The sequence below is a fragment of the Coffea arabica genome, chromosome 2e, assembly GCF_036785885.1.
Source record: "Coffea arabica cultivar ET-39 chromosome 2e, Coffea Arabica ET-39 HiFi, whole genome shotgun sequence".
Lineage (NCBI taxonomy): Eukaryota > Viridiplantae > Streptophyta > Magnoliopsida > Gentianales > Rubiaceae > Coffea > Coffea arabica.
In genome coordinates this window covers 17,313,804-17,326,107 of record NC_092313.1, presented here as the reverse complement: position 1 = coordinate 17,326,107, position 12,304 = coordinate 17,313,804, and the positions used below count along the sequence as shown (strand labels likewise).

Genomic DNA, 12,304 nt, shown 5'->3' with positions numbered 1-12,304 from the left:
TTGGGCAATAAGAAGAAAAACAAGGGGCACAAGAACTATTGGGTTGCAATCAAGTGGAAATAGTAGGATGTTATTTGGGATAATATTTTGAAAAAAAAAATACTATAATATTTTTTTAATAATGTGATATATGTGAGATAAAAAAAAGTAATTAAAAAATATATTAATGATAGAAATAAATAGAAATTTGTAAATAAACTACAATCCAAACAAACTAGGGGTGTGTTTTGATAATAGGTTACTTGAAATATTTTTTTTTTAAAAAAAGTATCATAACAATTTTTTGATTTAATATAAGTGAGATAAAAAGGTGGATAAAAAAATGTGTTGATAATACAAACAAATAAATTTTAACAATTAATTTTCTGTCCCAACAAATTGGCCATGTTGCAAGTAATCTGACATCTTGTCTATTCCACTCTTATTTGAAGATTGTCAAATTACTTTCACAAAATAAAAGGGTGGTTTGAAGTTTGTGAATTGCTCTTAAAAAATTTACAAGAAATAAGGATGAGTTTATACTTGTGATTTGCAATTAATAAAACCTTGAAGTTGGAGTAAGGTGAATATTTTAATTTTCCATAAATCTTGCTCAAGCTATTAGTACTTGGGTCGAGAATGCCTTGGTTGAATGGCTAAAATTGAGGCCTTAGAACATAAAAATTCTGGATTTTTTTGTGGTGTTTTTGTGCGTGTGTGTGTGTGTGTGTGGGGGGGGGGGGGTAGATGTCTAATGTGATCAATGATCGATCATCACCACTTCATCAATACTTCATCATGAATTTTCCCTTCAATTCTACACACATGGTTTGAATTTGAAGTGAATTGCTTCTCTATCCACTTGCCTTTTGATGCTATACGACGACGCATTGATCCCCCATTCATTCTGGCCCGCTAGATGACACATTGGTGTTTGTTGAGGCATGTAACTGCGGAAACCGTGCGGAGTGCTTTCTTGTTCGCTTTATTATAGATTGATAGAAGAAAAGAGGCCACTAGACACCACAGAGATAGATAGATGGTGGAGAAAAAAAGATGAAATGGAATCGACCCAGTGCCTGCCCGTAAGAGTTGTAGCATGCACTACACGTTTCCTTGGTTTGTCGTCCAACAACAAGAAGAGCAAATAAATGTACTCTGTTTGTAAGAGCATTTTGTTTGTAAGTTGACACCAATCTTCGCCCCCTTCTCCCTTCTCCATCCTCGGGGCTTTCTAATTGTACAACGTTCTTTTTTTTTTTTGTGCTCCTTGTGTATGCGTCTCGCTCTTCCCAAATCAAACAGACGACTACAACTCAAGCACAAAAAAAATGAGTGAAATAGAGTTTGAATTTCTTCCATATTTCCGATCGTACAAAAACGGACGAGTGGAAAGATTCTTCGGCACTGATGTAGTCCCTGCCTCCCTTGGTTCCGAGACTGGCGTTTCCTCTGAAGATGTTACAATTGTGCCAGAAAATACTACTGCTGCTGCTGTATCCGCCCGTCTATTTATACCAAGCAGCATCACAATCACACCAGACCGAACGCCAAAGCCAAAGCCAAAGCCAAAGCTCCCTCTCTTAATTTACTTCCACGGAGGGGCCTATATGTTTGGCTCACCATTCTGCGCCACTTACCACCACTATCTCACTTCCGTTGTGGCAAGTGCCAACGTTGTAGCAATATCAATTGACTATAGATTGGCACCTGAACATCCTCTGCCTGCAGCTTTTGAAGATTCATGGGACGCACTCAAGTGGGCTGCTTCACATTCTGCTGGCCATGGTCCTGAAGCGTGGCTGAACGAATATGCAGATTTCCAGAGAGCTTTTGTCGCGGGAGATAGTGCCGGATCTACCATTGCGCATGCCATGGCCGTCCGGGCAGGAGAAGAGGAAGGTCTGGGAGGGGTTAAGCTAGTAGGCCTTGGCGTGATCCATCCAGATTTTGCTAGTAAAAAAGGGGGTTTGAGTCCCACCGCTGCCTGGAATTTTGCTTGTCCTGCTACAGCCGGATGGGATGATCCCAGGATAAACCCCGCCGCGGATTCGAGGTTGTCGAGGCTAGGCTGCGAAAGGGTTCTCATTTGTGTTGCTGAATTTGATGAAATGAAGGAGAGGGGTTGGCTTTACTATGATGTCCTGAAGGAGAGTGGATGGAAAGGCAAGGTGGAGATCCTGGAGACCCCGGGAGAGGGGCATGCGTTCCATCTATTCAATCCAACCTGTACAAACGCCGTCACCCTGCTGAAGAAATTGGCTTCCTTCCTCCATCAGGAGGAATAGGCAATAATAGCTCGAAAATCAATTTCTAGTCTCTAGTAAGCAGTATAATCAATAATGCTAGTTGCAGGCAATTCTTTTCATGTTGAGAAGACAATATTTTAAAATTAAAGTAAAAAGAAGGTTATGAAAAATCTGTCATGAGCAAATTATGGAAAATGTATTTATTAATAAATAAATTTGATCATATCCATTTATTATACTACTATTTATTATACTACTATTTATCATATCCATGTGTTTGGATTGTAAGTTATTTGAGATATTTTTACTGTAGCACTTTTTATGATGTGATGTATGTGAGATAAAAAGGTAATTGGGAAGATAAAAAGGTGTATTGGAAATTGTAATGGTGATGTAAGCAAATATATTTGGCCAAATAACTTGCTATCCAAACACATAAATTCGTGCACCCCCACATGAAAAATTTTTGTAGCTCCGCCAATGTGGAAAAAGCAAATTATATTTGAGTATTTCCCAGCAGCACTATTTTACAATTTTATTTGATGAATGAGACGAGATCTCGTGGTCGCAGAAAAAGGAAATTGAACTTGATAAACTTCAATGGAAGCACTCTCCTGTCATCCTGTGTAGTATGTACTGTTAGTATTTTTCTTCAGTCACGACTCACAACTGCTGGTGGTGGTCTTCCGAGTTATAATTGAGTCTCTTCATATTCGTCTCCTTTTCCTACCATGTAAATTGATGGATTTACATGGTTTATCCACTTGATCCATATAAATCCATTTAGCAAAATAGAATGCAATGGAAAGACGGACCCAGGACTCACAAATAACTTCTTTTCTTCCTTCCAGAAAGCGTCATCGTTGTGGCCCCACAAAACTAGAGAACATCATCACGTTCACAAGAAGTGGAGCTAGAAACACAGTCAAAATATTGACAACTGGCCTCTATGAGTTTGTTAAATCTGAGAAGAATCCTTTTTTGTTATTGTCTTCTACTTCCTTCAGTATATTTTCGTCTTTTTCTTTTTTGTAGATTTTTCCCTTTAGTTGCTTAATAATCACATGTTCTTTGCCTTCTACCAAGGGCCTGTTGCGAGTTACAATAACTTATTAAAAAATAATTTTTTAATAGAGTTTTTAATAAAAATACTTATTAAGTATTTAAATGTTTTAAAATATATTATTTGGAGATATTGTTCAATAAATACTTATTGTATTGGATAATATGTAATTTAAAAAATTTTAAATGTATTTATCTCTTTATTTAGTTCATAATATAGGATAAAATGATTAAATTCAATGTTTTATTTTTTAAATCACAAAAGCTACTATAAAAGTACCAAATTTAACCTTTTGCTAAAAGTGTTTTTAACACAAAAATTTTTACTCCTAATTTTATAGGATGATATTCACCAAACGTTTTGCTTTTAGCACCTAAAAATGCATTTTTACCAGAAGCACTACAACTCTTATAGGGAGAGCTTGCGCCTCTTATGGGGTGCAACCTGGCTCAACTCCGGATTAGTCAGGGCCCAAAGTGGCTATTTCATATCGAAAGATCTGACAAAAAAAAAATACGAAAATATTTAAATGGATTATAAATGGATAATTGGTTTTTATTTAATTCATTTAGATCCATCCATTTAGATCCATTTATTAAATGGATTTAAATGGATTGGATAAATTTCATCCACCATCCGTTAAATCAAAACCAATTATGAACCATTTATCCATATTACCACCTCTATTCAATAGATTATACAATAATTATCTTCTCGAAAAAAAAAAAAAACTCACAATTGCAATCTCCCAAATGCCACCAAAAAAACCTACTCTACTCTTGAATCCAACATTAATGATTCAGATATGCCTAATCGATCTTGTCCTCCACACTTGCTTCATAATAGACGAACCGCCCACTTAATAATTTATGTTATGAAGAAGAGGAGGCCAGAGTGGTCGCAGCTGGTGCCGGTGCTGGTGGGGTAGAAATAGAGAATTTAATCAATAATCTATCTTGTTCATTCGTCACTGCTTAGCTCATTCATATATTGGCAAAGCCAGTAGCAGTTAATGCAGAAACATTCACACCTGCAACGGGTAAGCCACTAAGGTCTAAAAGAAAAGCAAGCAGAAGTCAAGTCTCAACTCTCAAATAATGGCTTGAGAAGCTAAAGCAAGATTCGTCAATAAAAACAGGGACTGATAATGGTTAACACGAGTGAGTGAATGTGAAAACATTTCCTATACCGAATCACATCCGTAAACCACATCATTTATCTCTCACCATTACAGGTGATTATTCCACAAATATCTTTTAGTGTATTTTGAAACAAACACTTGCATATGAACTTCAAATAAGTACATGAAAAATTCGGAGAATGACAATAATCAAAGTGATTATCCACTTAAGAGATGCATCTACACATCATTCTTATTGATGAAAGCAGCCAACTTCTTCAGCAGCGACAAAGCATTCTCTCCCTTGGGAAAGAACAAATTGAAGACGTGATTTTCCCCTGCAACTTCCACAACCTCCACATCTCCGCCCCACTCACTCTTCTCCAAAGCTTCTTTATAAAGCCACCCCCTTTCTTTCAGAATATCCTTTTCCGCAACATAAACCAGCACCCTTTTGCAGCCTAGCCTCGAAAGGTTGGGTTCCATCACAGGATTCATCAATGGATCATCAACCCCTGCAGATTTTGGGTGAACATAATGCCAGAGGACCTCAACATAGGCCTTCATCTCTAAGTTCTTTAGCTCAATACCGATTGCCTCTTTTCCCCAAAAATAAGGGCAGTTGAGAAAAATCCCATCAAGATTGATGCCGTCCAGTTTCTCCAGTCCAACCCTTAAAGCCATGTTATGTGCTAAGTTGCCACCAGCGCTATCCCCACCAAAAAACACGCTATCAAAGTCAACATAATCCCTGAGCCATACCTCAGGACCCTGGCCATTAGAATGAGAAGCAATCCATTTGACTGCAATCCAAGAATCTTCATAAGCAGTAGGTAGAGGGTGCTCGGGGGCGAGCCTATAGTTAATTGAAATTGCTACAACACCAGCTTCTGCAGCTACTGCGTTGAGGTGCGTGTGATATGGAGGAGAGAAGGCAGATTCGACCACAAAGCCTCCACCGTGGAAGTAGACTAGAAGAGGAAGTTTTTTATCCTGTTGGGCTTTTTTGGGCAGGTAAAGCCTAGCAGATATGTTTAGTTCTGGTGATATTTGGACATCTTTTGATTCAGTTCCGGTTTCTGGATCTACCGATGCAGCTACAATATCTTTGCCTAATAATCTTTCGACTCGGCCGTCCTTGTATACACGGATCATGGGAGAGAAGTCATGGAGTATCTCAGGTGAGTTTGCAGCCATTGTTGAACAATGGAGAGAGCAATACGGAGGAGTGAGGAAGCAGAATAAAGACAAGCAAATATTTGCTGGTAAAAAACTTGCAATCGTATCCGCAAGTATAGAGAGACTGAAAGATCAAGGTGGTGTGGTGGGGTCGACATTAATTATTTGACTTTTCTGGATTATACCGGATTTGCATTTCGATGCTAAACAAGAGTTGTACACAGTTCCGACAAGCATATATTTTAGAATGGAAAATGGGATAATTTCAGAAACCTCTGAGATTTCTCGTAATATCACTCAATTTCTCCGAGATTTTAAAATATCATTTACCTCTCTTACCAACTTAACAAAATCAAATATCCCAATCAAATGTAACAAATTGATAACAATACCCTTGCACTCTTTATAACTATTTAACCAAAAAATCAAAACAAAAAAGAAATTTTTTAAACCAAAAAATGTAGGTACAAATTAATCAAATTGCTATCGAATATTAATCTATGTTTCTTTATATCAAGCAGGTGGTAACATAGGCAAAATAAATTTAGTCAAAGTCAAGCATTTAAATAAATTTTGCTAAGTAATTAATTCCTTGATACTTTTCGTGGGATAGTTATAAAGAAGTCAACAAATTTTTATAGGAAATATATTGTAATACATGATGTAATTTAAATTATATTGAAATTACAATAATCTCTTCATATGTGTCATTTGCGACAGAAATTCTACATATAAAGAATTTTATAAATAAGTTAGGAATAAAAAAATTCATCAAAATATGATCTAATGATGACATACATATCTAGGAGAATACCTTTTGTTGGTTAAAATATCATGCATTATACTAGGTAATAGTTATTGTATATCTCCACAACAACCCGTCATTGCATCTATAACTACACATATTTTTTATTTTTTTCCTTTTTAACCTTATTTTATTTTTTTCATTGTTGTTGTAAGCTTCATAAGTAGAATAACATAAGGGTATTATTGGAACAAAAATTTTATCCTGCTTGCATTTCCTCCAAAAAGGCCAAAATGTTACAAAGAAAATGTCAATCTAAGAATGGTAAATGAAATTTTCAAAATCTAAGGAGTTTTAAATGATATTAAGAGAAATGTTAGGGAAGATTTCAGAAATTATCCCTTGAAAAATTGCAAAGGTTATGTATTTCAATACAAGTAAAGTTTTTTTATCACCCTAATTTAAGTGTTTTTTTTTTTTTTTTGTAGACATTCACGCAATTTCTTATGTTTAGATTGTAGCAATTTAGTTTTTATTTAAAAAAAAAAGATTATAACAATTTTAGGGCCTGTTCATGTGCTACTAGTCAAGTTCAGTTCAAAACACCTTAATAATGACAAAAGTCAATAATGGTAGCTGGAAACAAAAGCATGATTTTATATGTTAAATTAAATTTTTTTTCTGTAAACTACAGAAACAGTTACCTTTTGCCTCCCCTAATTAATTTTTAGGTAGTTTATCCCTTCTTTCGTTTTTTGAAACAATATATATTACCCTTTCTTTTAGTTACATTTGAATTTCCTTCTTTTCCCTCCTCTTTTAACACTGGTTATTTACGTATGATTATGAAGCGTGTAATCCATCCAAACCAAAAGCAATGACAAATTTTTTCTAATTAAGCGCTCTACCTCATATTTTGCTCATCTCCTTGGTGGGAACTGCATTGATTGATTTATTGTAATGACAAGGTAAAAAGGCAAGTTCGAGGTTAACTATTAAGACTTGCTTTACTCAATTCCCTCAAGTTTGGTAAAGAAGAAGAAGGATTCTTATTCGTTACCCCAAGTGCAACTTCCAAACCATAGATAGAAACAAAAACTTTAATATCTTTCAGAAGATTAGAGTTTTTTTTTTTTTTTCCCCCTTTTAAGAGACATTTCCACTTGCTTCTTCCTAGAACTCTTCCTGCTTGAAAGATAATAGTCTTGCTAGGATGTTGCTTCAGATTGGTATCCTTTACACTCAATTGCGGTTTAGGAAACGAGCCAAATCTTTTATCATCGACAGAGAGTTCGCTCCCCTGGGGGAAGACAAATTGAAGACATGTCCTTCCCCTTCAACCTCTACAACCGTTACTTCTCCAGCCCACCCACTCTTCTCCAATGCTTCTTTATAGTACCAGCCTCTGTCCTTCAGCACATCTTTGCCGCCAACATAAACCAGCACCCTTTTGCAGCCTAGCCTGGAAATCATAGGATTCGCCGCGGGATTTAGCCGGGGATCATCCAGCCCTGTCGTACTGGGACATATGCAAAACCAGAGGTTGTCAAGAAAGTTCTTCTCACCTTTCCTCCCTGCTTCATTAGCTATAGGATCATTTCCCCAGAAGTAAGGACAATTTAGAAAAATCCCATTAAGATTGACGCCATGCAATTCCTCTGTGCCAAACCTGAAGGCCATGTTGTGCGCGATGTTACCACCAGCACTGTCCCCACCGAAGTACACGCGATCAAAATCAGCATAATTATTGAGCCACTCCTCAGGTCCATCGCCTGATTTTGAATGAGAAGCGATCCATTTGAGGGCCAGCCATGAATCTTCATATGCAATAGGGAGAGGGTGTTCTGGGGCTAGTCGATAATTGACGGATACAACAATAACATTAGCTTCCGCTACTAGTGAATTAAGATGTTCTTGATAAACATGAGAGAAGGCAGATCCCACGACAAATCCACCGCCATGAAAATAGACTAGAAGTGGAATTCTGTGACCCGGTTTGGCGTTTTGGGGTAGGTAAAGCCTGGCAGAGACATTATTGAATTCTGGTGCCATCGCGATATCTTTACTTTCAACTCGGGTTTCTGGATCGATTGATGCAGCGACAGTGTCTTCCCCCTCCAATCTTTCGACTCGACCATCTTTATAGATGCGGATTAAGGGAGAAAAATCATGAAGAATCTCATTTGAGTTAGTAGCCATAGTGAACCAACTACAAAGAGCAGAGTCTGGGAGAAGGGGAAAAAACGAAATTATTGCACGGGAGATTTCATAATTCATAGAATCATCGTACGCGGTATTTATTCAAAAGATTCCTTGATAATAATAAAAAAAACAAAACAAAAAAGGTGGTTTGGCAAGGCATTATTGGCCAGCATGTAGCAAGAAGGAGAGTCGTGATTAATGATTATACTAAGGCATTATTGCTGTATTTCCTTGTCGTCTTCCCTATTCTATTTTTGCCATGGTGAAGTGTGAAGTTATGCTCGTCGCGTCATTTTCGATTGATTTACGGACATATGTTCATTTGCCTTGAGACGTGGATCTACGTGTCATTTTCAATTTAATCTGGCTAATTCCTCAAAAAATTGTCAAAAAAAAATAAAAAATTTCAACAAATGTGACTTTGAAAGAATTGATGTTTAAAACTATGTCTCAGCACAACAGGCAATAAGGTTTTATTTTTAAAAAAAAATTTCCTAGATTGCCGTGTTAAGTCAGCATGACAATCCCAACAATTATTAAAAAAAATGATAGGCTATCGTGCTGACTTAGCATGCCAGCCCTTTTTTGAATTAAAAAAAAAAAAAAACCAATGCCGTGCTCAGGAATTTTTTTATTTTTTTTGGCAATATTTGATCCATGGCCGTATATTCGTTTCTATTGAGACACTGACAGGAAGCATGTATAGCGGTCACAAACGATGATATTGCTGGAGTAACATGTCAAGGCAATATGTGACTCGAGCAACATATGTCCAATGTACAACGAATAACTTAATGTCTTAAAAGTTAAAACAAAGAAGAAAAAAAAAAACAATAATGTGACCATGACAAATTATCTGCCTCGAATCCAATATTGTTTAAGAGAGGTAGGTATCTCATGTGGACTTTTGCAATCGTTCCTGTCAATTATATTATTATACAGTATAAGCATCATCACAACAAATATAGGTATTCAAAAAAAAAAAAAGAAAGAAAAATTGACGCAAGAAATACAATAATTTTTATATAGAAAAAGGATGTAGATTCGCAGCAACCTTTGGCACACGTAGAGGGAAAAAAATAATTGTGCTAATTTTGATGGCACCTTTTAGGTGCGATATATATAAAGGTGATTGAAAAGATAAAGAAAAATTAAAAAACATGTGTGAGAAATAAATTTAAAAAGTTGATAATTCAAATAATTACACATCCTATTATCTATCTGCAGCTTTGCAATTGGCCTTCAACAGGAACATATATTTTCTCCTGGGATTTCCAGTCTGCCCTTTCCATTCCCTTCAGTACGTCATAAAATGCAAGGCTAGTCTTCCACGCGTAAATTAATCTCAACAACAAACACCAGGACTCAGCTGCAGCACAGGCTTAGCTTAATTGAAAATCGAAAATCGAAATATATCTAGAGGGCATTGATGAAGTGGCAGGAGTAGGATACGATACGAATTGGCGCTGAACGTCGGGTAATTTCTTGACATTTTATACTTCATATGTTTTCACCAACGGGATATCTCCCAAAAGTAACGATGAATGACCATGAGAAAGACGCCACCTACTATTTGGAGCCAGCTTGGAATTGCAATAATGGATTTGTTTGGATAGAGTATTATTTGAAATATATTTAAAATAATTATTATAATATTTTTTATGATATAATGTATGTGAGATAAAAAAAAAGTTAAAAATATAAAAAGGTGAATTGAAAATTTTGTTTATGATACGAAACAGTTTCAGTCTGCTACTTTCTCGTTTCAATTTATTTGTTATGTCTCTCAAAAATCAAATTTTTCAGAATTAATGATTTGATTGTGACGTATCGGAACCGAGGATATTTATAGTCCCAAATAATTATACGAAATTCAAAATATGAGGGTGACGTTACATCTACAGGGGAGCCATGGGCCGACTCCTAGGCGTTTAGCATTTGTCACGTGTCAGAGGTTTGAAGCCAAATCCGTGCGTTAGTCACCGTATCAGCAAGCGATGGCTTGACAAGGCCGAGATCTAGCTAGGCTTCAACAAGGCCTAGTTTGTTTGGATAGTATATTATTTTAAGGGTAAATTATCCAATTGGCCCTTTAACTCTTTGTCTAGGTGAAATTAAGCCCCTCACCTATTTTTTGCTGACTTTAAGCCCTTGAACTTGTAAAAGTGGGAAACCGTGGCCCTTTTAGCCAGTTTCTCCGGTTTTGCAACCGGAGGACCAATTCACAAGAATGCAAGTGCATTTTTGTCCGCATATTCTAAGAAAAAGGGCACAACTCCTCCCTCCCTCCATTTTCCTAACCCAACCCAACTGCTAGCCGAAACTTCACAGCAACAATGGAAGCAACAATGGAGTGGCAAGAGAAAATCTTTCCTACAAGGAGTTTCGACTTGTTGCTAAATTCTTTCTCTTGCCACTCCATTGTTGATTTTCGTCTACAGCAAATTTCAGAATGCTCAACAAGATTTCAGAATGATTCCAAAGATTCTCGCTTTTCGTGCAAGTATCAAATGATCTAAAGACAATACCGCAATACACCAATTTTGGCAACATTATGAACTACCAGTCGCAAGATCTCAGACAAAACTAAAGATGAGAGAAAAGGTGGAGGTTAGTAAAATTCTCTCTTTTTTTTATAAATAAATATGGGCAAATTCTACAAGATAATTTGTACAGAACATCATTTGAAAAATCGTCAACATCCCAGATTGCATATGTGCAAATTCACATCAGATAACACAAGTAAATCTAGAATCAATGGCCATTTGACCACAAAATTGCAAACTTTAAGAGAAACAGTGCAGGATAGAGGGCAAACGGGATAATTATAATGAAACAATTAAATTAAAAGGAAAACTAAAGGATTAACACTCACCTAGTGCAAAGAAAAAGGTGAAGATTGCAGAGAATACATTTCCAATAATAGCAGAAACTGCAAAGCTGAAATATCGTTTAACTTTATCGGCCAAATTCCTGAATGAAAATGAGAAAGAAGAAGAAGAAGGCAAAGAATGAGATGGATAAGCATAAAACTCCATGGATTCTGTCTCAAATCTCAAGAATTTAGGAAAGATTTTTCTCCAACTCCATGCATTCTGTCTCCAATCTCAAGAAAATCTTTCTCTTGCCACTCCATTGTTGCTATGAAGTTTCGACTAGCAGTTGGGTTGGGTTAGGAAAATGGAGGGAAGGTGGAGGAGTTGTGCCCTTTTTGCTTAGAATATGCGAACAAAAATACCCTTTGAAGAAGCACACTTGCATTTGTGTGAATTGGTCCTCCGGTTGCAAAACCGGAGAAACTGGCTAAAAGGGCCACGGTTTCCCACTTTTACAAGTTCAAGGGCTTAAAGTTAGCAAAAAATAGGTGAGGGACTTAATTTTACCTAGACAAAGAGTTAAAGGGCCAATTGGATAATTGGCCCTTATTTTAAATATTATTTGAAATAATTACTGTAGCAATTTTTGTGATGTGATGTATGTGAGATAAAAAGGTGATTGAAAATATAAAAAGATGGGTTGGGAAATGTGTTTATGATGCAAGTGAAATATTATTTGGGATAAAAGCCCTGGTTTGTTTGGATAGTATATTATTTTAAATATTATTTGAAATAATTACTGTAGCACTTTTTATGATGTGATGTATGTGAGATAAAAAGGTGATTGGAAATATAAAAAGATGGGTTGGAAAATGTGTTTATGATGCAAGTGAAATATTATTTGGGATAAAAGGCCTGGTTTGTTTGGATAGTATATTATTTTAAATATTA

The 12,304-nt window shown here is 36.2% G+C and overlaps 3 protein-coding genes across 3 annotated transcripts; 1 reads left to right on the top strand and 2 right to left on the bottom strand.

The window, feature by feature from the left end:
• Positions 1-811: 811 nt before the first annotated feature.
• LOC113731396 (probable carboxylesterase 2) lies at positions 812-2,660 on the top strand. The gene has a single exon (XM_027256654.2). The coding sequence runs from the start codon at positions 1,311-1,313 to the stop codon at positions 2,265-2,267; it is 957 nt and encodes a 318-aa protein (XP_027112455.1). The 5' UTR covers positions 812-1,310; the 3' UTR covers positions 2,268-2,660.
• A 1,729-nt stretch (positions 2,661-4,389) lies between these two features.
• On the bottom strand, positions 4,390-5,710 carry LOC113731397 (probable carboxylesterase 7). The gene has a single exon (XM_027256655.2). The coding sequence runs from the start codon at positions 5,606-5,608 to the stop codon at positions 4,652-4,654; it is 957 nt and encodes a 318-aa protein (XP_027112456.1). The 5' UTR covers positions 5,609-5,710; the 3' UTR covers positions 4,390-4,651.
• Positions 5,711-7,323: 1,613 nt separating this feature from the next.
• LOC113731394 (probable carboxylesterase 7) lies at positions 7,324-8,652 on the bottom strand. Its single transcript, XM_027256651.2, has one exon. The coding sequence runs from the start codon at positions 8,610-8,612 to the stop codon at positions 7,578-7,580; it is 1,035 nt and encodes a 344-aa protein (XP_027112452.1). The 5' UTR covers positions 8,613-8,652; the 3' UTR covers positions 7,324-7,577.
• Positions 8,653-12,304: the final 3,652 nt, after the last annotated feature.

What these genes read in the sequence shown, in the direction of transcription:
- LOC113731396 (XM_027256654.2), top strand. Translation starts at nt 1,311, where the DNA reads ATGAGTGAAATAGAGTTTGAATTTCTTCCATATTTCCGATCGTACAAA.
- LOC113731394 (XM_027256651.2), bottom strand. Translation starts at nt 8,612, where the DNA reads ATGAATTATGAAATCTCCCGTGCAATAATTTCGTTTTTTCCCCTTCTC.
- LOC113731397 (XM_027256655.2), bottom strand. Translation starts at nt 5,608, where the DNA reads ATGGCTGCAAACTCACCTGAGATACTCCATGACTTCTCTCCCATGATC.